This window comes from Protopterus annectens, chromosome 1.part1, assembly GCF_019279795.1.
Source record: "Protopterus annectens isolate FY-2018-M chromosome 1.part1, PAN1.0, whole genome shotgun sequence".
Lineage (NCBI taxonomy): Eukaryota > Metazoa > Chordata > Ceratodontiformes > Protopteridae > Protopterus > Protopterus annectens.
This window is the reverse complement of record NC_056726.1, coordinates 1,635,535,071-1,635,562,615: the sequence shown is the minus strand read 5'-3', so window position 1 is coordinate 1,635,562,615 and position 27,545 is coordinate 1,635,535,071. Positions and strand designations below refer to the sequence as shown.

The following is a 27,545-nucleotide window of genomic DNA, read 5'->3' as shown; positions in this document are numbered from 1 at the left end:
GACTCGGTATCTCTCTTCACGTCAAGGCCATTTTGGTGGCTGCAAAAAACCTTCCACCAGACAGGTTTGTCGGATCGGAGTAAATGAAGAGGTTCTCTATATGGGCAGGACAGAGAACTGTGGATCCTTTTTCAGCACCTATGTCTGCGGTGCTGGATTTTCTAACAGACCTCTTTCATCAAGGGGCTAGTTCTTCCACATTATAAGGGTACAATTGGCGGCTATCTACATTATCACATTGGTCATGACACAGCTCCCCTTATGACAGCGAAATTATGCAAAACTTTTCTCAAAGGAGTTTTTGTCTCCAGTCAAGGAGGTTGTAGGACTTGTCTTTAGTCCTGCAGGCCCTTACTGCTCCTCCCTTCGAGCCTGCAGCTTCTGCTGATTTAAAATACCTTTCCTGGAAGACTGCTTTTCTGGTAGCTATCACTTCAGCCAGAAGGGTGTCTGAGCTTCAGGCTCTATGTGTCAAACCGCCTTATCTTTCTTTCTTCCCTGATAGGGTGTGCCTCAGGACCAGTCCATCTTTTCTTCCGAAGGTCTCTTCTGAATCCAATATTAACCAGTCAATCAATTTGCCTGTGTTTTTTCCCAAGTATTCAAACAAAGGAGAATACAAATTGCATTCCTTGGATGTTCATAGACAATTCTTCGTTTTATATTAACAGGACAGCTGGCCACAGGAAATCAGATCAGCTGTTCGTCCTCCTGCTAAATTTGCTCTGGGTAAAGCAGTATCTAAAGTCACTCTATCTAAATGGATTGCTAATTGCATTCTGCAGGCATATGACACTTCAGGCAGACCTGCTCCTCAGAGGGTTACGGCTCATTCTACTAGGGCAGTTTCTCGTCAGCGCCTTTAAGTCCGTGTTTTTTGTTGGATGATATCTGCAGCTACTTGGGCCTCGCCTCATACTTTTATTTCTCATTACAAGGTGGATGTTGTTTCTAGAGGAAGAGCATCCTTTGGCTCACATCCTTCCATGACGGCCCAAGATTCAGGTAGCTAGGGACTCTGTCCCACAGGTTGCAGGCGAATGGTCTGCCTACTTCAGATTTAGAAGTTATGTACTCACCATAACGTTCCATCTGAGTAGGTGACTTCATTATCCCCTGACCTTTATAGTATTTATGCTGTTTTAGTGTACTGTGGTCAGTATTTTGAGGCAAACTCAATCTGAGGTCAGTCAGGGCTTGGCAAGGGGTTATGGGTAAGAGGGAGGAGCTCCTAAGCTTTTGAATTGGGATCCGATACCCACAGGTTGCATCCGAATGAAGTCACCTACTCAGATGGAACATTATGGTGAGTACATAACTTCTAATTCCTACTGGGGCTTTTCACTTCTGAGGTTTTTATGTTCAGACATCATCTTTATGCCTTACCATGCATGAGGAGCATACGTGCGACGTATGGTGTCCCCATTACAACGTAAAGGCTTTGGTATACTGGCTGGATATTGGGCTGCCTCAGGCAAGGGATGCCTGTTGTAAAGAATACTGCAAATATGTAGAGAAGGACACCTACTTTTGTGGTACATCTCTGAATACGAGTCTCATAGAATGCCACGTAGTCTTCACCATGAATGATGCCACAGTACAATTTCTCAGTCTGGAGAATATAGACATCTGTGCCCTTACCAAGGTGTGTTTTAAATCTACAGAAAGTACTCTGGCTATGCAAGGCTTTAATGTGTTCCACACATTTAGATGATCAGCTGCACAGACTGAGACTTTTATCTATATTAGCAACACGTTTACTTTTATTTTGGTTAAACTGGATGGCGACTCTGAGTTTATTCACATGCAAATCACCATTGACAAAGACCCATGCCATATCCTAGCAAGCTATCGGCCACCCTCTATGTACTAAGGATCCTGTAGTTCATACATAGACCTACTGGAGATACTCACCATTAAACCAAATGCCCTATTCATAGAGAATTAACTACCACTTTGTAGACTGAGAAACCTATACTGCCTTAAACTCACAGAACATCAATTACTGGACTTTTACAGATACCCATGACCAGTAGTGCGCACACCCACCAGAGCTTCCAACATACTGGACCTGGTACTCGCCAATAGGAGAGAGCGCTGCACACCTCCCAATGTCACATCCTCACTGGTGCGGTCGGACCACATAGTTGTCTCCTTCGAAATAAAAAAAATCAGGTCTGTAACCCCAGCAAACCCTGTAATAGTTAGGAACTATTCCAAACCAAACTACATTCTATTAAGCAATAGTTTGTCAAAATTCAGTGTCCCTCCTAACCCTGAGTTCACAGCAATCTATGTGGAATTGTTCATGGAGACTCTGTACAACCATGTAAATGGATGCATAGAGGTTGCTGTTCCTACTGGAAGTTAACCCAAAACATTGTGTAAAAGCAAACCACACTGGTAGAATCTTAACCTCAGTAAGGGTATATATTGAAAGGAAATATTCATGGTTAAAATCAGGAAGAGCAGTTCCATAATGATAAGAGTTTTTAATTGAACTAACCAGGAAGCGAAGAGAACTAATCAAGTTCAACACGGCCTTTTTTTTTTTTTTTTTTTTTTTTTTTTTTTTTAACAACTTTCTTCTTTATTGGTAACAAGGCCAGTTTTAAGATCAGGATAGTGTCACAGGCTAAAGACAACCACAAAGCCATCTACAACTGTGTTCTTAACCTCAAAGGTAGCACACAATATTGTGCCAAAACTGGTGGTCAGTGGTGCTACCTTCACTGAGCAGAATGATATAATGAATTTGCTGCCTGACAAATTCAGCTTAAACTTTACTCCCTCGTCTCCCCTCCATGAAATACCTACTAGCATAACCACCCTCCCCTCAACTGTTAGCAGGGAGCAGGTCCTTGCAGCACACACTAAAGCCTGAAACACAGCCTTAGTGGGTCCCGATAATATCCTATTAGAACCACTGTAGTCATTTTTCAACTATTGCCACAAAACAGGCTTTGTACCATGAGAATGGAGGACTGTAACATTTATCCCATTTCAAAGGGTGGACCATTAACCGACCACAGAAATTACAGACCTGTTAGTTTGAATCGTCTAATGTGCAACACCATGGAATGAATTATCATAGAAATGATTAACAAAGCTGTATGCAACCTTTGGACACTGGAGACCAAATCAAGTTTGGCTTTGTCAAGGGAAGGTCATACCTACTAAACCTGGTGGACTTCTTTGAAAAGGCATAGAAAAAGTGGATGAGGAGATAATGACACATACTATCTACATGGACCTGGCTAAGGCAGCCAGTAAAATACCCTAATCTGGTATACTTAACAAACTCACCAAATTGGGTGTAACCCCCTTCATAACTTGAATTGCCAGTTAGCTCACATACAGAACCCAGGAAGTCAGGATTGGTGAGACAACTTCCACTAAGAGACTGGTTACCAGCACGGGTAGCTCAGGGCTCAATACTGGGACTGCTCCTGTTTGGCGTCTACTTCTCAGAGTTAAAGGCTAATGACAGAGGCCTTTTGCTGACCAAGTTTGCAGATGACTGCAAACTGGAAGCCATCATAATACCCCCCCCCCCCAAAAAAAAAAAAAAATACATGCATCCTACAAGAGAGTTTGACAGATAACTGGTACCAGAGTTCTGGATTAAAATGCAACGCCAATAAATGCATTATAGTGCCTTTTGAGAAAATGGCTATCCAGGCTAATTACTCCATTGATAAGGCACTCCTAAGAGTTGACCTGGTAGTTGGGGATCTGGGAACACATGTAGACAGTAATCTGGCCTTTGAACAACTTGTGGCCAAGGTAAGTTCATGCACACTGTGTCGCCCAACTTATAAGTAAGGAAATGGCATCCAGGTCCAAGAAAATCATGGTGCCACTTTATTCTGCTCTTATCAGTGCTATCTTTGAGTATAAACCTCCCTTTGTCATGTACCTGACCAGACATGTGCAGCAGCTGGAATGCTCACAAAGGTTCCTTCCCAGGCAAATCCAGGATATAAAAACATATGAATCATTTTAAAGTCATACACTCCAGCAGGTTGCTGCAAGGCAGCCTGTGTCCAGGCATACAGGACCTCCTTGGATCCAGCTCCGATGGACCTTTTGCATATCCGCAAAACAGACAGCATCGGAACCACTCGATCCAAGAATTTAAATTTTGCTCGCAACATTAAAAGGACATGTTGGCAAGACAAATGTGTCTCAGAGGATCCCTATGCTCTGTAATAGATTCCCTGTCCATGTGAAACAGAGTCCATCCCTAACCCTTTTTAATTGCAACTTTGACCTATGGATGAGAAATTGGATGTTCACCTAGAGTCTGTCCCCCATGTCTAAACAAAGGCAGACAGTAACTATGTCCAAAGTGATATACCCCCCCCCCAAAACTTTTAGAAACTTCCTAACATACCCCTCCTAATAAATGTTTACGATACATAGGGTCACAGTTTGGTTGAGTTGCATGGCCAGGCTTATAAAGGTCCTGGGGGCCGTTGGCGTATGTACCTATGAGCCTATAAGAATTCAAAACTTTTAGGGACAGATTCAAGGCAGCCTTTGTGTGGGACATAAACATTATTGTAAGCTTACCAATTATGAAAGAAAATGTTCAGGTTAGGTGTGCCCAGCAATTTTTGTTTACCATAAAAGTATATATTTCTGTGACCTTTAGACATAGACATTGTTGGAGGAGCCAGGCAAGGTGGCATGGTTTGCTATTTTGAGACCTAGAACAGAGTACATGGGGGGGAAGACACCTTTTGTACTCCAAACCTCTGTAAAGAACCTTACAGTTCCCCCTTGAAATTTTTCTAAAGCATATATTCTCAGTAAAGTTTGAAACTTGTATTTAAGCTTTCCAAGGCTAGAATCCCCTTGTATGCCCTTACTAAGTTGATTTAACCATTGTGTGTGGTTCCTAACAGCTGCAAGCATATACAGAATGAAGATCTAATCAGAGCACAGATTTTCCATGTTTGTATGTTATTCCTTATTAAAGGAAAACTCCACATTTTTCTACAGTTTAACTCAACCCTTAGGTTGCTTTCTCCCTTCAGCATGACTGGAGTATTGTTTAGGTACCAGAAGCCTTGTTTGTCCTTTCTAAAACTTTCATTTCTTGCCGTGGAATAAGAGGAAGGGAAAGCCAACCTACTTTTTTTTTTCAAGCTTGTCTCCACTTGCATAACTTGCCACATACACAGAGAAATCTGTAGTTTTCCCGTCGGGTACTATTGTGAAACTGTTTGACACTGCTTTTATCGCATAGAAAAAGAGAAACTGTATAAGTGTACCTAATTACCCACCTTTCTATGTAACGAGTACTGATTTGGGCAGTTCTGTCCTATGGAGGGGTGCAAATGTATATTTAAAAAATAGTAAATGTATTGATATTTTACAAGAAAATATGTTCAGATTCTTTTCCAAATGTCACAGAAAGTTTTAATACTACTTTTAAGTCATTCTGTCATTTAAAGTCATATAAGCAACCAGTATTGCACATGACAAACTCTTAACATTGTTTATAAGATGAAAATAATTATCTTTAGCTTTAATTACCCCCCCCCCCCCCCGATAGTCCAAGGGAAATACCATATACCACTATCCCCCCCAACTATTACTAGGAAACAGGGCATCAGTGCACTTTCCAAGGCCAAAGACAGTGCATTGATGGGCCCCGATAACATCCCAGGATTTTTAGTAAATAGCATGAAACATGAGCTGTCTGGTCCACTTGAATTACTTTTTAACTGGAGCCTTCAATCAGTTTTGTGCCCAAGGAATGGAAGATGACTACATCATTCCCCTTGCCTGCACAGTGGAGGTCCAACCACAGGGGAGTTCCACGGCTTGTTTCTAGCTCTCCCAGTGAGAAAACAGAAACTCAGCAGAGAAGGCCAGTAGACTTGTGTTTATGGGTGACTTTCAGTAACTGGCTAGTAAGTACAATGCCTGGATGCCAGGAATGAAGAAATACAGAAGACCTGGAAAAAATCAGCTTCAAAAAGTGAGGAAGAAACACTGACTAGGGAAAGTTCTGCAGCTGTTCAGCAAAGAGTAATGCAACCTTCCGACATGACTTCCAGTAACCTACAGAATGATATAAGACGGCTGCATACAGACCTGGTTAAAATAAACAAAACACTGATAAGAGTATATTAACACAAAACAACAAAAGGCTGAACAAATGGAAGAAGCTTTAAACAGAAATTCAGATGAGATGATAAAGCTGCAAAAATCAGATGTTAAAATGAAGAAAAGGCTGGCTGAATATGAGACTGCTCAGGAAGAGATATTTCAAAAAGTAATAGAATTAGAGGACAGAGCATGTAGGCAAGACTTGAGATTTTCAGCTATACCAGAGAAGCTGGAAGGAACAGACTGCATTAAATTTATGAAAGCACAAATAAGCAACTGGACTGGTATTCCACAGCAGAACTTATTAGTTGAACGGGCACATGGTGTGTATGCTCCAAATCTAGCTATAAGAAAGCAACCTAGACCTTTAATAGTAAGGATGCAATTCTACCAGCAGAAAGAGTTGATTTTATTAAAACTGTGGCAGAAGAACAAAATACTAAAAGTAGGAGACAGCAGAGTTTTTGTGGAGAATGATTACTTATTGTACACCAGGCAAAAGAGAAGTAGATACATTCCACTATTCAGAGAATGTTGAGACACAGGTGTGAGATTCAAACTGCTGTATCCAGCTATTTTCAAGGTATTCTTCCCTGGAGGGACAAAATCATATTTTGATGAAGTGCATGCTAAGGGGGAAATACAAAAGTTTGTCCATCAAAAACTGAGCTGTGAAACAGAAGAAGATTTGGCTTCTTGTTCCTCTGGTAATAAGGAGGTCCAACCACTGATCCAGATAACTACGGGCCCATAAGTCTTACCAGCCTCATATGTAAGGCCATGGAAAGAATCCTCATGGACATGAGAAATGAGGATGTAAGTAACCTGCAAATGCTGGACCAATCACAGTTCGACTTTGTTAAAGGCAGGTCCTATTAAATCTGATGGACGTTTTTTTTGAGAGGGTCACCAAAGCACTGGATGAAGTCAAGACTTAGCTCAACTTGGCCAAAGCTTTTGATGCAATACCCCACGCAGGCATTATAATCAAACTCACTAATTTAGGTATAAGCCCTTTTTTCACCCACTAGATAGCCAGCTGACTCTCTGTTAACCCAGAAGGCTAAAATAGGTTTTGCCACCTCCACCAAGTGGCCAGTCACTAGTGGAGACCCCCCCCCAGAGCTGTCCATACTGGGACACTCCTTTTTGGCATCTATTTTTCTGAAATGGCAAGTGCTGATGATTGCAAGCTGGAGGTTATCATTGACTCCCCTGCAGATGCTAGCATTCTTCAAGATGGTCCATCTCTGAATAACAAATTGAGCCAAAGCCCTGGTCTTAAACTCAATGCTAAGAAACGCATAATTGTTCCCTTTGGGAAGTCAATCATCCCAACTCATTTTCACATTGATAATACCCCCCTAAGTGTTGACCCAGTGGTTAGGGATCTGGGTACGTATGTAGACTGTAGCCTTATCTTCGACCACCATGTGGCCACAGTGGTGAAAAAATTCTTTTATGTTGTGCAGCTTATAAGTAAGGGCATTGCATCTAGGTCCAAAGAAGTTATTATCCCACTATACTCCACCCTTATCAGACCAGTCCTAGAGTACAGTGCTCCCTTTGGTATGTACTTCACCAGGCATATGCAGCCACTAGAGTGACCTCAGAGGTTCCTTACAAAAAGAATACAAGGTGAAACAAGCCTGCCTTAAGCAGAGTCCCTTAAAGCCCTTTCCCTCTACACAGTCTCCTACAGATTGCTGAGTGGTGATCTATGTCTGGATTACAAGGCATCCTCAAACCCCACACTTATGAATTTCTTACATATGCGCAAGTCAAAGAGTACCAGAAATAGGTCTTGGGACCTTAATTTTAACTGGGACTTAAACAGAACATGCTGGAAAGGCAGATATATGTCACAGAGACTGCCACTCTTATGGAACAGGCTTCCCATGCATGTGAAGCTGAGTGCAACCTAGACCAGTGGATGGGGAAATAGGAAATTTAAACCGGGCCTGGCACCCATGTCCTTTAGAGATGGAAGTAGCTTATAAATCCTATTTAGATACAGGACATTATTATTCTTTCAGGAAAAATTGTCTAGGCTTAGAAAGGCCCCCAGGGTCATTAGCCTAGTAAAAATGTATGAATCTATGAATTGATGGTATGGCTTACCCTGTACAATTAAGTTTCAGTAAGACCATACCACCTTTGGCATCTAAAGTAATGGCAGCCATAATAGCTGACCATATGCTTTGTATAATGATTCACTTATAAGTGGTGATGTTCTTCATCTCACATTGCTGCAGTCCTTACACATGGGTAGTCCGCTGTCCTCGGTCGGCCCGAATATCAAAGTATTAGGCTGACGTCGGTCAAGGCGCTTAAGACTGACATCAGGACGTCAGGGTACAAATGCGCATGACTGACGTCATATCCTCAGTCTTTTTTGCCGCATGGTCCAATGCAGAAGCAGCGTTGCAAGTGCCGTTCGGCGTTCTGAAATTTTTCGAATTCGGAGTTTCAGACCGAGTCAAAGTTGGCTAAGTACCCCGTTGGGGAATATTTTGTTTTTTTCTTGCCTCAGTGGTTTACCGGATGTCAGAAAAAGTTAATAACTGTATTTCTTGTGGGAAGCAGATACCGCATAGGGATTATCATTCTTTGTGTATTCCTTGTTTGGGGCCTGAGCACGACGTTGTTGGGTGTCGCTTTTGTGCTAGGTTCAATAAGCGCACTATTAAGCGAAGGTTAGATTGTGCTAGGTTGGTCTTCGGGAAGCGGTGCAATTATAATATGCCGTCGGATTCTCCGGCGCCCGCTTCTTCAAAGAAGCGCAAAGACAAAGCAGCTAAACCCAGGCAAGAAGAGTCGTCCGTACCGGACGCCGGTTCTTTAGAGGCGTCAGTGGGAACCGGTGGTACCGACGGAGGCTTCTCTAGAGTCCCAGGGGGAGACTTTGATATTGCAGGATGTGGCCTCTCAGGAGGCAGGCCAGGCTGAAGGGGCTTCTCAGGTTACTGTACTCCCCTCCCTTCCTAGGGTGGTTAGGCCCTCTCCTTCTGTTTCCAAGGCTTCTCCCAGAGGCAGGCCAGGTTTAGCTTCTGTTGGTGTCACTCCTAGTTCAGCAGGGTCTGTGCCCAAGAAGCACATGCTTAAAATGGCAGAAGATTTAATTACTTTGATTAGAGGTTCTTTGCCCCCTCCTGATAAGAGGCCTAGGGTGGAACCAGAGTTGGGGAGTTTTGAGCAGGCTTCGGATATTTCAGAGTCTTGGCTGAAGACTTGCAGGAGTACTCTCCTTATTCTGATTCTGATGCAGATGATTCGACTCCTTCTGCTTCTCCTCCAGAGGATTTCTCATTTTCAGAGACTCTTCATTCCATGAGGGAACATTTTAAGTGGGAAGGTCAGGATTTCTCTGATTCCAGGAAAAGGCTTCGGAATTTTGCTTTTGCCCCAGCATAGGCCCTTGGCTATACCACCTGTTCTGGATGTTGTGGAAGATGTGTTTGCAGAGGCTTCACTTAATCCTGATTCTTTGCCTCCTGCTCCTGTTAAACCGGATAGGTATTACAGGGTGCCTGAGGCTCATAAATATCTTTATAAGAGTCCTAGGGCGGACCCAGAAACTGTTAGTCAGGGACCTAAGGGTGTCAAGGCCTCTGTTGTAAAGAATCCGGTTCCTCCAGATAAAGAGGCCAGAGCTTTGGATAGATGGGGAAAGAAAGTCTATACTTCTTCCACCTTAGCTATGAGGGCTTTGAATTGCCAGTTTCACATGTTGAAATATCAAAACTATCTTCTTTCTCAATTGAAGTCTAAGGTAGATGCTCTGGCGGAAGGCATTGAGTGTAAAGAATTGCAAGATTTGGTGCATGTCTCTGAACAAGTGGGTAAGCATTCTTTACAATGTGGTTTTGATGCTGTACAGGCCTCGTCTAGGGTGGCTGCCACTGGTTCAGTTCTTCGCAGGCACGCCTGGCTGAGGGATCAGAATTTATCTGACCATGTTAAGACAAGGATTTTGGATGCTCCTTTATAGTCTGATGTGTTGTTTGGTTCACCTGTGGAGTCAGTCTTGAAGAAAATGGAAGACAAGGCTAAGTCTATGCAGGCTGTTAAAGATTTTTTGCAAGTTCAGCCTCCGAAGTTTAGTAGAAATTGGCCTGCTAAGGGGTGGACATATCCTTCTTATGATTCTCAGTCTAGGGGTAGATCTAGACGTGGTAGGGGTAGAGCTCGGAGTTCCTTCAGGCCTAGAACAGGGAGTTCACCTGCACAATCTTCGAGTGAGGGCAGGGGCCAGTCCTTTCGTAAACAGGCCCAATGACCTACCTTTTCAGCTGCCAGATCCTTCTTGCCTGGCAGCACCTTTGGGAGGAAGGTTGGCACTCTTCAAGGAAAATTGGAGTTTGATTACCCAAGACAGATGGGTATTGGATATCATACACCAAGGTTACAAGTTTTATTTCCATACCTTGCCTCCTTTCAAAGGCATGCCGGACGTTCCTCCTCAGCAAAGACTAGAGGCTCACAAACAAATTTCTCTGCTACTTCAGATAGGGGCCATACAACCGGTCCCTCTGCCAGAAGTGGGCCTAGGATTTTATTCTCGCCTGTTCTAGTACCAAAGAAGGGGAACACGTGGAGACCAATTTTGGATTTATCTATCCTCAACACATATCTGGACATTCCCAAGTTCAAAATGTTGACGTTACAACAGCTTTTACCTCTGCTGGGCAAAGATCACTGGATGGTGACTCTGGATCTCAAGGAGGCTTACCTTCATGTTCCTGTCAGGCTCAGTTGCAGGAAGTATCTGCGTTTTCGGGCTGGGACTTCTCATTATCAGTTCTCTGCATTGCCCTTTGGCTTATCTACTGCCCAGAGTGTTCACAAAGGTTCTGGCTCCAGTGATAGCTTTCTTCAGGCTAAGAGGAATACAGATCTATCCTTATTTGGACGATTGCCTGATTCTGGCCCAAGAAAAGGACAAACTTCTTCATCATTTACAGTATGTGATAGCAGTGCTAAGATGCCTGGGGTATTCTGTGAACGAAATAAAGTCCAGTCTAGTACCCTCTCAGGACATGTGCTTTCTGGGTGTGAGACTGAATACAGCATCCCAGATGGCCTTTTGACCCCGGACAAACAAAAGAATCTTTCTCTGTACTTCCATCAATTGTCTCATCAGTCCAGGCTGACTGCAAGGACAGTCCTTCAAGCCTTGGGGTTCATGGCATCTTGTATTCTGGTGCTTCCCAATGCCAAACTGCATATGAGGAAGCTACAATGGTATCTCAAAATGTATGGACACAGCACTGCCAAGATATGGACACTGTCATTCAGATAATACCTTGCATTCAAAAGGAATTTTTGTGGTGGGCTCAGGAATGTCACCTAAACAAGGGACTCTCTGTGACCCGGCCAGAGGCGAGTCAGATTCTAATGACAGATGCCTCAGACAAAGCTTGGGGAGCTCATCTAAATGGAAAGTGGGTACAAGACACGTGGCCTGCCAGACTTCAACATCTACATATCAACTTGAAGGAGATGTTAGCAGTCCAATTTGCATTAATAGCTTTCAAGGATTTACTTCTTCCAGGGCAGGTGTTGGTTCTAACAGACAACACAACTGTCATGTGGTACATCAACAAGCAAGGGGAACGCATTCTTATCCTCTATGCAGACAAGCAATGATTTTGTGGGAGACTGCTCTCAGTTTACAGCTAAATCTTCAGGCAAGGTTTCTGCCGGAGCACAGAACTCCTTAGCAGATGTGTTGAGCAGACAAATTATGGATCCCCACGAGTGGAAATTGGATCATCATGTATTTCAGAAATTGACAGTGTTATGGGGAACTCCAGACATAGATCTGTTCGCTTCTCCACTAAACTACCAGCTGCCAAAGTTTTGCACAAAAGGTTTCATCCCACAGCTTGGAAAGTGGATGCTCTCTCATTCAATTGGAGCAATCTTCATGTGTATGCCTTTCCACCTCTGCCTCTCCTCCCAAAGGTACTCCTGAAGGTCAGACAGGACAAGCCAAAGATGATTTTAATAGCTCCAGATTGGCCTCGACAGCACTGGTACCCATTACTGAGAAGTCTGATACGGGAGCCTCCATGGCCTTTGCCTTCGATTCCACACCTGCTGTCTCAGGAGAACAGTCATTTACTCAATGTCAAACTTCACTCTCTGCATCTAACAGCCTGGCATATTCTGTTTTAAACCCTGGAGGGTCTCAGCTTCCACAGCAGGTTTTAAATGTTATTTTGGAGGCCAGAAGGCCTAGTACAAGGAAAGTGTACGCAGATAAATGGAGGAGATTTTTATTTTGGAGTACAGCAAAGGAATTTTATGTTTCTAAGCCTAATTTAAGTGTGGCTCTTCAATATCTTACTGAGTTACTGGACAAAGGTTTGTCCTTCTCCTCTATTAAGGTTCATGCTGCAGCAATTTCTGCTCACTATGACTGTGACCCACCATTGTTTTCTCATCCTTTGTTTAAGCAATTCCTTAGAGGGGCAAAGAATATAAGACCCCCACGTAGAGCTCCTACTCCTGCTTGGGATCTCAATTTTGTGTTGGAGAAACTCACTCTGCAACCTTTTGAGCCTGCAGCTACTGCCGAGTTGAAATATTTATCATGGAAGACTGCTTTTTTGTTGGCCATTACCTCTGCGAGAAGGGTTTCTGAATTACAGGCCCTTATGGCGGTTGAGCCTTTCTTAATTTTCCATAAGGATAGGGTATCTTTGCGTACTAATCCTTCCTTTATGCCTAAAGTGGTTTCTAGTGTGGCTTTAAACCAAACTATTCATTTGCCTACTTTTATGCAAACCCCAAAATAAAGGGGAAAAGATTTTGCACACTTTGGATATACACAGGCAGTTGCGATATTATTTGAGCAGAACTAAAGGGTTCAGGCAGTCTCAGCAGCTATTTGTTTCATTTGCTTTGGGTTCTCAGGGCAAGCCTGTTTCAAAACAAACTATTTCTAAGTGGATTGGGTTTTGTATTGCTTTCTGTTATTCCCATCATGGTAAGGAGATTCCAGCTGGGATTAGGCCTCATTCCACTAGGGCTACTGCCACTTCTACAGCTTTTTTAAGGGGGGTGGCAACTAAAGATATTTTGGAGGCAGCTACTTGGAGTTCAGTGCATACTTTCTCTAAGCATTACCACCTTCCACTTTACTCTAAATCTAGGGCTGGTTTTGCCACTGCAATTTTACAGGGCATTTTGGCAGCTCCTAATGCTTTATAGTTTTGCCATCCTCCCTTACCTCTGCTTTGGGATTCTTCCCATGTGTAAGGACTGCAGCAATGTGAGATGAAGAACATAGTACAGTTTTGTACCTACCATAAATGTAGATGTTCGAAGATCTACATTGCTGCAGTCCAATTTACCCTCCCTCCTTCCCCTCTGTAGTTAGAGGCGGTTGTGTGGTTTGGGTTGTGAATATTGTGGATATTGTATATATTGTACATATGATTAGTGCTAGGGTGGTTGGTTGTTTTTTGCTGTCTTTTGGTTTTGGCCTTTCTTTTTAGGGTCTTCTGACATCTGGGGCAAGAAAAGACTGAGGATATGACGTCGGTCATGCGCATTTGTACCCTGACGTCCTGATGTCAGTCTTAAGCGCCTTGACCGACGTCAGCCTAATACTTTGATATTCAGGCCGACCGAGGACAGCGGACTACCCATGTGTAAGGACTGCAGCAATGTAGATCTTCGAACATCTACATTTATGGTAGGTACAAAACTGTACTTTTTCTGTAAGTGCATTGATTGTATAGAAAATGGTGTTAGTCTTACCCACAGATCTACTGATTTGTCATGTTCTCAAGGCTTATGGTTTTCATGGTGTTAGTATGCTGCAGTATAACAAATCAACGGGTAACAATGCAATTGAAGTGGGAAAATGCAATGCTCGAAATCATTTGTACCTCATTTTAAAAAGAATCAAACATCAGAACAGTTTTTGTACTCTGCTTGTAAAACATTTTTGAGTGAACATTTCTCCTATCAGGATGACAAAAAATGTCCTCCTGCTGCTATCACTGGTAACTAGCAGAGCTAGTTCTTTGAAGTGTTGGTCAACAGCTTTTGGACTGCAGTGCTAGCTTTGGCATCTCAGGAAGAGTGAGAGAAGTATTATCAATGCTGTTAGTGTACAACTACAACATTACAGTCCTTACAAACACCTTGAATTTAGCTACTTTCTTTGGCAAGAGTTGGAAAATTGCTCTGAATCACTTAGAATAGGCACTGAGGGAAATGCATTTGATCACTCAGGAGTAAAATGCAAGCATCCTGCTGCAGTAGGTGTTTAAGATGCATGTGACTACAACTACTGCCACTGTATCTCAGTGGGATAGGAAAATATCAATTCTTTGTCTAGCATGATTAATGTAAAGTAGGCTTGAAGTGAATTCTTGGAGTGAGACAAAGAAAAGAATCACTAAAACAGGGTCACCTTAATAGGTCAGATCCTATGTTAGCTATCTTGTGGAAAAATATTAAAATTTTATAAAAAAGTTATTTTAATGCATTAAAATGTTCAGGACACAAAATATATAATGAATAAACGTGTTTTTGAGCTTTGGCTGCAGTATTTTGCTTCAGTCTTGGTATTTTCTTGAAAGTTCTTGAATGGAGTTTATTTATTTAAGCTATAGTCAGAAGAAGATAGTCTTTCTAGTCTGTCCAAGAATTATCAGCAGCAGTTAAATGAGTTTTACTTGGAGCTTAATGTAGACTGCAGTTTAAACAGTTCTGTTTTTTTTTTTTTTATCTTAGTAATAATCGTGGGAAAGTGATTAGACCTCTGCAGTACCAGTCAACTGTTGCATCCGGCACAGTTGCCAGAGTGGAACCTAATATTAAGTGGTTTGGTGAGTTAATTGCATTGTTCATTTTGATGTAGTAGCTTATAAGCATATTTTTAAATGTTATTAGATTTTGTTAACCCTTTAGAATAAGTCATATCGGTCACTTTTTAGTGGAAGCCATCGTAACACAGGCGCAAGTACTCTGCCTTACTGGCTAAAGAATCGCCATATTTATACAGCAATAAATGAAAAAAATAAGCTGTTCAAATTGTATAGGCTTCCCTCCATGCTTTTTTATAGGAAATACTTGGGTGCAGTATTAGTCATTGAGTCTTATAGTAAATATTTAACAAATGCAAGTGTAATCTTCTGTGATAGACGTTTGATTTTTTTCAATATTTATAGGTAATTACACTGTTGACATCATCTGCTATGTAGTAGATATTAGCTATGACGTGCGCGATAATTATTGTGATCTCTAGGTAGTGGTTGTTAATCTCACTCCATGCCACTTACGTGTATGTGTGTGTGTGTGTGTGTGTGTGTGTGTGTGCGCGTGCTCGCACTCACGCATCTGCCTGCAAAACAACTGAGAATCCCTCAGTGACTATCAAACTGCAATGGTTCTGCACTTTTCCACCACACAATCCAATTCTAGTCATTGGGGACTCCGTTGTGAGACACACTGATGTCCCTCTCACCAGACTGAGTAAGGAGAAAGTCACGGTCAGTTGCTCATCAGGGGCTAGAATCCGCCACATTACACAGACACTCAGGTCATTGGACCACAATTACCAATATGACACAGTCGTACTCCATGTGGGAGTAAATGACCTGAGACATACCTCCCTAGACTATATGAAGAGAGACATAATGGAGCTGTTGGTATATGTGTCTCAGGCCGGTATGAGCCTAGCATTGAGCAGCATTTTACCTTCTCCAACGATGATGCCACAATAATTTGCTTAGTTTCTGGTGTCATTCTAAGGGGGGTGTAGTATTTGTCAGCATGGAAGGAGATGATCAACAGACCACACTGCTTTGCCAGGGATGGTCTGCAACTCTCCCCCCTAGGTTTTTGAATATTAGCTTAAACATTGTCTTCCCCCATAGTGCCTTTTTTAGGCAATGCCAAACTGAAAGTGCTTCTGACATAGCAAATCAAAACCAAGGAAATCTAAAGGTGTTACTGCTTAGTGGTAGGACTCGAAACAAAAAAAACTCCACTTCCTAGAACCTCTCATTACCCTAGAGCATGCTGACATCTGTGTGGTCACTTGAGACACGATGGTTTAAAGCCGTGGAGAGCACAGCAGCAGTGCTAGGTTGTAATGCCTTAAAACATTTAGACCAGCTACTTCACAGGCAGGGGCTAAAGGTGGAGATGTCTCTATTTACGTCAAAGGTAAATATACTTAAAGGCTGGTCAAGCAGGACAATGCACTTGAGTTGCTCCATGTTCAAATCACCATAGGCAAAATCCAATACCAGTTCTTTGCAAGCTATAGGTCCCCCTGTATGACCCAGGAAACCCATACCATGTATTTAAACTTCATAGAAATACTAAACATCCAACCCAATACCATATTAATGGGTGAATTTAATTACCCCCGCTATTAACTGGGACACCAAATGTACATGCACAGAGATTTCTGGAGTTTGTAAACGTGAACTTCCTGGACCAGATAGTCAATACACCAACAGGAGTGCAACCATATTGGATCTGGTCCTCACTAGTATGGGAGAGTGCTGCACACCCTCTACTGTAATGCCTTCCCTGGTAAGGTCAGACCACACAATGGTCTCCTTTGAAGTAAAAATTAAACCTGGTGGACCTCCCAGCTAAACTTGGAATTTTCAGGGAATATTCTAAGGCTAACCTTCTGCTATAAAGTGAGACCCTGGCAACATTTCAAGCCCCATAAACCATGAGAACACTGCTGCCAATGCAGAACAGTTCATAGAATCCCTGTAGAAGCATAGCTGCATAGAGGCAGATGTACCCACCAGGAAGAAGTACAGAACTAACTGAAAAAACAACCACCGTGGTAGAATCACAAAATCACTAGGCTGTATAACAGGAGTAAGAAAATCATGGCAAAAATTAGGAGGTGCAGCACCCAGCAGGATAAAAGCACTCTCATCAAACTAAACAACCAACTCAGAGGAAAAATAATCTGCCAAAGCCAAATTTGAGGTACATTTGGCCTCCCAGGCCAAGGACAACCGCAAAGCATTCTTTAGCCATGTCCACAGCCTCAAAGGCAGTACACAATTGTGTGCAGAGCCCATTGTAAATGGAGCCACCTATATTGAGACAGAAGATGTAGCAAACCTCCTGGCTGTTGCATTCAGCCCCAACTTTTCCCTAATCTCCCCCTCAACCTTCCATCAGAAATTATCATCAAATATAACTCCCCCTACTATGACTAGGGCGCAGGTCCTTAATGCTCTCTCTCAGACCAAGAACACTGCATCAGTGAGCCCAGACAGTATTCCAGGATGCCTTCTAAATAGCATGAAACATGACCTATCAGGGCCTCTGAAATTACTATTTAACTGTAGCCTCCAAACAGGTTTCATGCTTCATGAATGTAGAAAGGCAAAAGTCATCCCTCTGCACAAAGGTGGGCCATCTACAGACCCTGGAAACTACAGACCCATAAGTCTCACTAGTCTTGTATGTAAAGTCATGGAAAGAATTATTGTGGAGATGGTCAGTAGAAAATTACTAAACCTCCAGATACTGGACCCAACCCAGTTTGGTTTCGTCAAGGGCAGATCATACCTACCTACTCAACTTGGTGGACTTCTTTGAGAAGGTCACCAAAGCAATGGATGAGGGTACAATCTTTCACGCTGCCTACCTTGACCTGACCAAGGCATTTGACACAATACCTCATGCGGAATTTGTTGACAAACTCAAGAGGTTAGGTACAAACCTGTATTTCACCCAGTGGATAGCCAACTGGCTCACAGACAGGACACAGGAAGTTTGAATTGGGGAGTCCACCTCTACAAAGAAGCCAGTCACAAGTGGAGTCCCTCAGGGATCGGTCCTTGGACTGCCCCTTTTTGGCATTTACTTCTTAGAAGTCAAGGCCAATGTCAGTGGTCTCTGGCAGACTAAATTTGCAGATTATTTCAGATTAGGAAATGTCGTTGAATCTCACACTGACGCAAATGTTCTCCAGGAGGAGCTGACACAGACCAATAACTGGTGTCAGAGCCATGGACTAAAACTAAATGCCAAGAAGTGCATAAAAGTATCCTTTGGGAAGTAATCCATCCTTGGTAACTATCATATTGACAACACACCCCTTAGAGTTGACCCAGTAGTCAGGGATTTAGGGACACACACAGATAGTAATCTAGACTTTGCCCATCATGTGTCTGCAGTAGTGAGGAAATCATTCTATGTTGGGCAACATATAAACAAAACTATGTCATCTGAGTCCAAGGAAGTCATTGTTCCACTGTATTTGGCATTCATCAGACCTATCATTGAGTGCAGTGCCCCTTTTGGTATGCACCTAACCAGGCATATCCAACAATTTGAATATCCACAGAGGGTCCTCACTAAAAGAATACAGTGTATAAGTAAAATGTCCTATGTAGGTCGCCTCAAGACCCTGTCACCTGTATTCTGTCTCCTACAGGCTTTTGAGGGGAGATCTATGCCTGTCAAACCCCACTGTGATGGACCTCCTGCATATCCACAAAACAAACAGCATCAGAATTACCCATTCTAAGGCTTAAAACTTGCCTGTGATATAAGTAGGACCTGCTGGAGAGATAGGTATGTATAAAGGCACCCTGGACATGAAGACTGATGCAAACTCTTTATTCATGATTCACAAATCCACAGGCTTAACGCTTTCATGCAATTGCTGTTGGACTTCCTCAGAACAATAGTCATTGCTAACTCGACCTTTTTATACCCCTCCCCATTAATCAATTAGATCATTAAAACTAGTTAATGAGTTAAAAATCCGTTAAACATTGATAAAAAATGTGTAATGTTTCAACAAGCCTAACTGTTTGTTAAACACATAAATTACCTATTTAAAATTCTAACACAGCCTTATTTTGAAACACAATAAAAATGTGTAACATTACCAAAACATTCTTACCAAATTGTCAAAGTTAAATAAAATACTACATACACTGTTATTGTGTATGTTAACCTAAAATATGTTTAAGTATGACCGTTGTGCTGACACTGTCATTAATGCCAGGAAACATAGTGGCATCCAACCTCAGTTGCCACCTTAATTCACATACATCTAAATCCAGGTCAGTCACCCTACCCTGCCTATCCTTCACTACCTGTTGTAACACCACAAATGTAAACTTGTGGCTTGGGTTTTGTATAACGTGTCTGGCTAGGGTATTGGTTGACCTCATATTCTTAATGTCAGCATTATGCTCCCTAATTCTGTCCTTAAATTGCCTGCTGGTCTTGCCAATATAAAAGGCAGGACAATGCTGACACTTGGCCATGTAAATTAAGTTTCTGCTGTTGCAATTAAAATGTCCATGAAAGTAGAACATCCTCCCATTACTAAGTGTAGTTTCCACCTGTCTCACAAATGTATGCACACGTATTACATGTACCACATTTGGAGTTACCAGGTACTCTACTGCTTTGATGTGAATCAATGTGAGCCCCCATTTCCAAAATTTCCTTAAAACATCTGTCCCTTCTAAATACGATTCTGGGGGGGTCCCCATACTTTGTCTGCAAGAGAACCATCAGCAACTAACATCCTCCAGTCTTTTAGGATCATGTGAACTACCCAATGAGCATCTTGGTTAAAGTTGGTGATAAACAATAAGTCATTCCCCATTTTCCTTTTGTGTCAACCTGATAATTCCTTGGCATACTGAAACCAATACCATTGTCAAAGTCCGTAATCCCTCTTAAAATGAGTCTATAGACACCCTTCGCTCTTTTGTCTTAACTCCTCTGCCAGAATTTTGCAAAGAGCCTCGGGATAACCCCTTTTGGTAAATAACTTTGTCATGAACTCAAGCTCCAATAAAAATTCTTGGTCCACAGTTATCATTCTGGCAGGCCTTGCAAATTGTCCTTTGAAAACAGATTTTTTTCTGATGGTAAGGGTGCCAGCTACCAAATTCCAAATAAGAATTGGAACATGTGGACTTCCTAAAGATGTTAGATTTCAAGGTGTTACTACTGTTGTCAATAGTTAAACTAACGTCCAGGTATGACGCATTTACCCTGCTGTACTCATGGGTGAATTTGAAAAAAAACAATTGTGTGGTTGATATACAAAAAGTTTTTTAAATTCTCTTAGTCTCCATCCCACACAGTAAAAATATCATCCAAAAATCTGGTGTAGTGCTTTATGTATACCCAAAATTCACGGGAGAAAATGTATTCTTGCTCCCAGTGGGACATAACACAATTAGCATATATGGGGGCGCAAGCCGCCCCCATGGCTACACCAGTCACTTGGTTGTAATATTGTCCTTCATAGTTTGACTCTTCGTGTTTATCTGGTCCTTCATAATGTAGGAAATTGTTGTTTAACACTACCTCCATTAATGTGGAAAGAACATTGACTTCATCCTGATCAAAAAGGTTGGTCCTGCCCAATTGTTTCCCCAGCCATTCTATCCCAATGACGTGGGGTATTACTGAGAAAAAATTGCATATGTCTGTAGTAACTAAATATGTATTCTCAGTAATAATAACTCCAGATATTTTAAAAACTGCCAGGAATCTTTTGTTATATAAGAAAAGGCTCCCAACCCTTTTTACAAGTGATGGTCCAAGTATTTACTGATAAAGTAAGTCTTGGCTCTTTTGGTATCCACAGTGGGCCTGAATTGCAAAAATTCAAGGCTCTTGTGGATTTTGGGGATACCAAAATGTTTGGTATAACTGGGTAGTCATTTTTAGATATTGATTATCCTTTTCATTAATTTGCCCTTGATACAATATATCCTCTATCAACAGGTCTAATTTTCTGTAGGCTATATGTATTTCGTTGAGATTGCTTTCACAATATGTGTCTTCAGTTAATAATATATTCATCTTGTCAGAATAATCATTTCTGTCAAGAATCACAACTACATTACCCTTATCCGGTTTCATTATCCGGATGGTGGTATGCCTGGTCAATTCCATCAATAAATCATTTTCCTCAGGTAACAGGTTGCTAGATAGTTTGTGTGGTCACTGTGTATAACCGTCCCTTATGTCTGTTTCACAGACCTTCTCATATGTCCCAATGGTTCCATTCAGGGGGGGATTAAAGTAGCTAGGTCTCTTCAACCCCTTACCTTGTTCCTCATGACTTACCCCATTAAACCAAACTTTTAGGTTGATTTTCCATGTAAAAAGCTTCAAATCTATTAAGATATTTGACAAATCGCCTCGCCTGCATGGCACAAAAATAAATCCCTTTGCTAATAAATCAGCATGTGCCATGGTAATACAGATTTTAGAATAATTATAAACTTTATAGTCACCCGCTGAATTAACTGTAATATTGGGGCCATTACTATCACATATGTTATTTGCTTCAGCCATGACATCAAGCAACACACTAATATCTATATGTCCATTGTCACAAGGTAGATTCGTATTTGTTTTACAAATAAAATTATTCAAATCATCCAAAATAGCGGGCCCACTAACAGTAGTGGCTCCAACAATGTCTTCCATATTAACATTTAAGTCCTGAACTGAATAAAGACTCACATTGCTATCAAGGGATACATCCTTACAGTCCAGACATCTTTCACAATTGATAGTGGCTTGTTTACTAAGTTTAACCTGCCCATTGCTATCACAAGCTCCCATACTGTTATTTAGCACTTGAATAAAATGAGGGCTCAAACTTCTGACGAAATAAACATCTTTATCTTCATGAATATTGTCAAGATCACCTTCAATTCTACCATTGTTTACTTGGCTTAAATCATATTGCCCGGTAACATTGTGTCTGTCAGCAAATTAGTCCAGATCATCCAGAGTTAAAAACCCATTGACAGTAAGGGACTCAATGGTGTCTTGACTATTGTCATTCAAGTCTCCAATCAAATGAAGGCTCAAGTCACTGTCAAGGGATGCATCATTGCAGTTAAGGCCACTTTCACAATAAATAACGGCTCGTTGGCTGAAGTTACCCTGCCCATTGCCATCACAAGCTCCCCTTACATTATTTACCACATAAGTAAAATGACGGACTTTGACAATGGTATTGGTTTCAGTATGCCAAGGAATTATCAGGTTGACACAAAAAGGAAAATGGGGAATGACTTATTGTTTATCACCAACTTTAACCAAGATGCTGATTGGGTGGTTCACATCATCCTAAAAAACTGGAGGATGTTAGTTGCTGGTAGTTCTCTTGCAGACAAAGTAGGGGGACCCCCCAGAATAGTATTTAGAAGGGATAGATGTTTTAAGGAAATTTTGGAAATGGGGGCTCACATTGATTCACATCAAAGCAGTAGAGTACCTGGTAACTCCAAATGTGGTACATGTAATACGTGTGCATACATTTGAGAGACAGGTGGAAACTACACTTAGTAATGGGAGGATGTTCTACTTTCATGGACATTTTAATTGCAACAGCAGAAACTTAATTTACATGACCAAGTGTCAGCATTGTCCTGCCTTTTATATTGGCAAGACCAGCAGGCAATTTAAGGACAGAATTAGGGAGCATAATGCTGACATTAAGAATATGAGGTCAACCAATACCCTAGCCAGACACGTTATACAAAACCCAAGCCACAAGTTTACATTTGTGGTGTTACGACAGGTAGTGAAGGATAGACAGGGTAGGGTGATTGACCTGGATTTAGATGTATGTGAATTAAGGTGGCAATTGAGGTTGGATGCCACTATGTTTCCTGGCATTAATGACAGTGTCAGCATACCAGCCGTACTTAAACCTATTTTAGGTTAACATGCGCATTAACAGTGTGTGTAGTATTTTATTTAACTGAGACAATTTGGTAATAATGTTTTGGTAATGTTGTGCATTTTTGTTGTTTTTCAAAATAAGGCTGTGTTAGAATTTTAGATAAGTAATTTATGTGTTTAGCAAACAGGATTGTTGAAACATTACACATTTTTTATCAATGTTTAATGAAATTTTAACTCATTAACTAGTTTTAATTATCTAATTGATTAATGGGGAGGGGTATAAAAAGTTTAAGTTAGCAATAACTATTGTTCTGAGGAAGTCCAACAGCAATTGGATGAAAGTGTTAAACCTGTGGATGTGTGAATTGTGAATAAAGAGTTTGCATCAGTCTTTCTGTCCAGGGTGCCTTTATATTTGTGAGGTAGGTATGTATCCCAGAGACTACTGTGTCTATTGAACAGGCTCCCTGTCCATGTGAAGCAGAGTTTGTCCCTAACTCAATTCAAGTGCAACTTGGACAATTGGCTGTGAAACCAGAAATTCATTCCTGGTTTGGCACCTGTGTCTCTAATGGACATAGGCAGCCAGTAAATGGTTCATTTCCGAGGCCCATGCTTACACTTATCAAGGGTATCAGAACCTGTCAGAGATTTGGGATGCATGGCTAGGCTTAAAAAGGCCCTTGTGGTCATTAACCTAATACACATATGAACATATTAGACAAGAATAATTGTTAGCATCATGAGTCACTCCACCTATCTTCATTGAATTAAGTGAAATGTTTTGTGGTACAGCTTACATGAATGGTATGCTTGCATACTGAAACAAAATGTTGTGTCTTTCGGCTTTTCCCGGTTAGGGGTCACCACAGCGGAACTCCGGTCTGCTAATGATTGGCAGTTGATTTTTACGTGCTGAGTTGCCAGCCCTAACGCACAACCTTCAACGAAGGTACGCCCATTCACGCATGTCTCCACGCAGAAGACGCTCTAGCTGAGAGTTGAACCAGTCAGTGTCTTACTGTGAGGCGACAACACTACCGCAGCACCACCACCGCGATACTGAAACAAAATAAAGACAGAAAAACTTCAGGGTTATTTTAAAAAGGGTAGGGTTGTCTGTAGCTTTATGGCTTTACAAATTAAGTGCTTCTTTTTTAGTTTATTTGTTTGATAATCCATTGTTCCCTAACTGAATACTCCAGACTTCTGATTTATTCCCCTGCTCACCACATCCTTTCCCTGAAAACCTTTGCAGCTTGTTACTGGGTGATCCTTGATATATTTTTACTGGGTCACTGCATTGATTTATCTTGGAGCAGAATTTAACAGCTACTTGATCTTAGGATTAAGGAGCAAGGATGCTCATGGGACAGAGGCAGATGGCCATTGGAAGCCATCATATCCTGGTGGCTAGTCAGGATCCCCAAGTTGGGGAGCTGCGTGCACTGATGATCACATATTCTGTAAACGTACCCACATGTAATGCTCTGGATATCTGGCACTTCACCTTATCCTTTTGCAGCCTGGGAGATCCCCGATCTCTGTTTCAGGCAGTGTGTGTGTAGCACTAAAGTTTATACTTTCCTCCTTTTATAGGAGAGCCAGCTAACGGCATTCTCCTTTAATTCAGCAAATCTTGTGGTGGATCAAGTTGATTCCTAAACCTGGGATACCAGCAGCAAAGATACCTGTATTTCCTCTGTGACATCTAACTTGCTAAAATGTAATGCACTTAAGTATTTACTTCACAAAGGAAAAATTAGAATGCCATGATTGGGTCATCTGTGATAACAAGCATATTGTTTTACAAAAACTGTTTTAAATATAATTCACTTTGGTTGTGAAGCTCAAGGGATACTGTGTATTATGTGTTAAGATCATGTGGAAACACAGAAAACTGAAATAAACAGCATTTTCAAAGTTTATACAAGTGTTACTCTGCTCTAGTATTTTTGTGTTTGCACGTTTATTGTGTGTCAGTAGTTTATCTTTCTGGCTAAAAAAAATGAATTTGAAAAAAAAATTTACCTACATAAACAACTTCTTTCTGTCTGCTGTAATTCTAAACTGAATAGCATACTTAGTTGTAAAATTCTAACATCAACTGGTATGGCCTTCTACTTCTGGATGCAGACTCTTTCTGAAATATGAATGACTCCTGTGTTGTAAATGTTTAGTACTGTAGTTTTGTGTTTGTTTCCACTTGAAAACTTTACATTTTGGGAATATCAAGCCTGTGTACTGTTTGTACTACAGTTTCCAGTCAGACAGGCTACTTTGAAGCGAGTGAGAAATGCTTGCCATTTACTGTTACTGGTAGCAGGGAATATACTAAGAAAACAATGCAGTGTTAAAAAATGACAGAAAATGCATATTCCTTTACCTGTTTAAGTAACTCGTCAAAATAAGTGCATGTGGTCTCTTCTCTCTCTCTCTACTTCTGAATAAAAGGTGAATTTGCAGTTTAAGTGGACCCTTTCACCAAGTAACTCCATGATGCATTAATGTAGTCTGAATTCATCGAGGGAAGACTAGTCTTGTGTGCCCATGGAAGACTTTTGCAACATACATAATTAGTAAAATAATTCACAAGAGAAGAATAGTTCATGCATGTGTACATATCACTTGAGCTAGCATATAGTTCACAATCAGCAAATGGGCAAGTCAAATTTGCACAGCTTGAATGTGATACATTTTTGCAGCTTTATTTAGGGCAACAATATGAACAGAAAAATATAAAAATCAAAGCAGTTTACCGTGACAGTGAATATAACATTAAATTTATGCCTCTGCTACTCTTATGATGTTCTTTTCAGTGAATGTATATTGACAAAATAGATATTTTTCTTTATTATTGCATACCTGGTAAACCCAGCAAGTGTTTGTAGCAGTCTGTAAAAATAAAGTTGAGTATTGAGGTTTATTTACACACACAGATTGGTTTTGTGAAGGTTAGATCATACCTTTTCAACTTGGTTAACTTCTTTGAGTCAGTCACCAGAGTTGTGTGTGAAGGCAAGGTAGTTCATACAGCCTCCCATGATCTGGCCAAGGCCTTTGATACCATTCCCCACTCAGGAGTCATAGAAAAACTCACTAAGCTAGGCATCAACCCCTATATCACTAGGTGGGTTGCAAACTGGGTCACAGGTAGAACCCACAGTGTGAAAGTAGCTGACTCCAAGTCAGACTGCTGACCAGTCACGAGTGAAGTCCCACAGGGTTTGGTCTTGGGTCCTCTCCTGTTTGGCATCTACTTCTCTGAAGTCCAGGCCAACACAAGGGGACTCTGGCTGACAAAGTTCACAGATGATTGCAAGTTGGGAGCTGCTATTAATTCCCCAGGTGATGTTGACATCCTACAGAAAGGCTTCACTGAGACCGACTGGTGTCAGAACCATGGCCTTAAGCTCAGTGCCAAAAAATGTGTCGTCATCCCCTTTGGGAAAAACCCAGTTCCCATGAATTACCATATTGTTGGTAGTCCACTGAACACAGAAGGCATTGTAAAAGATCTGAGAACACAGGTTGACAGCAACCTCTCTTTTGATCACCACATTGCTACTGTGGTCAGAAAGACCTTCTTTGTGGCACATCTCATTACTGAGGGTTTTGCATCCAGGAAGAAAGAGGTCATTGTCTCCCTCTACTCTTCCCTCATTAGGCCAGTCATTGAGTACAATGCCCCATTTGGAATGTACCTCACTAAACACCTGCAACAACTGGAGAGGCCGCAAAAGTACCTCACAAAGAGGATCCTAGGCCTTAAACATTTGTCCTATATGGACAGACTCAAACAACTCCAACTATTCTTCGTCTCATATCGGCTACTTTGAGGCGATCTCTGCTTGACTTACAAAGCCATGTCTGACCCAGCTCTGATAGAAATGCTACATCTAAAGAAATCACAATCCCTCTGCACCACCTGCTCCAGAGACCTCAACCTCATTACCACACTCAACAGAACATACTAAAGGGACAGGTTCATAACCCAGAGACTGCTCATGCTATGGAATAGACTTCCCATACATGTCGAGCAGAGCACCTCACTGGTCCTCTTCAAGAGAAATCTTGATGAGTGGATGGGAAATAGAAAATTTACCCCAGGGATCACTCCAGGGGCTGTACTCGACAGAGGCATTGGGAACTAAGATCTGGTGGCACGATGCCAGGGTAATCCTATGGGCTAGGCTTGTAAAGGCGCCAGAGCCATTAGCCTAGTACACACCTATGTGCTGTGTGCCTATTGGATTTAATAGTTTCATAAGTATGTATTAGACTACCAGTCAAACAGACGATTAGGAGTCTAGCCACTTTAATTGCCAGTGCTTTCTCCCTGTGTTCTTACGGGCCTGAGTTAGAACAGGGATGGATTTATGTCTGTCTATCCACTCCTCCCTGTTGAACGTAAAGAGCTTTAGCTACTTTTTGTCAATGTTGAGAGAGTTTATACTGTGGGCAGGGGATTCTTTAGGAGAGGCATTTAGCCCAACAGGGTCTGTTAATATAACAATGTAGATTTAGATCCCTAGAGCGTGTGTTAGTGCCACTGTCTTTTTTTATGAACCTGTAATAGGTTGAGCAGGAAGGAGTCATTAGCAGCCTTGTAAACGAAGCAGAAGTCAGAATGTGGACATCTGTGGAAGACAGAGTAGAGCAATAGGCATTTTTTTTTCTGGTGGGCAGTATACTTTGAGAGATATGTGTCAAAGGGTATGTTGTAT

The 27,545-nt window shown here is 41.6% G+C and overlaps 1 protein-coding gene across 1 annotated transcript in view; it reads left to right on the top strand.

Moving 5' to 3' along the window:
* The window catches only part of GNL2 (G protein nucleolar 2), an 859,639-nt gene that overhangs the window by 170,599 nt on the left and 661,495 nt on the right, over positions 1-27,545 (top strand). The window contains 1 exon segment of the mRNA XM_044083721.1: positions 14,878-14,972. Coding sequence (XP_043939656.1) covers positions 14,878-14,972 — 95 coding nt within the window.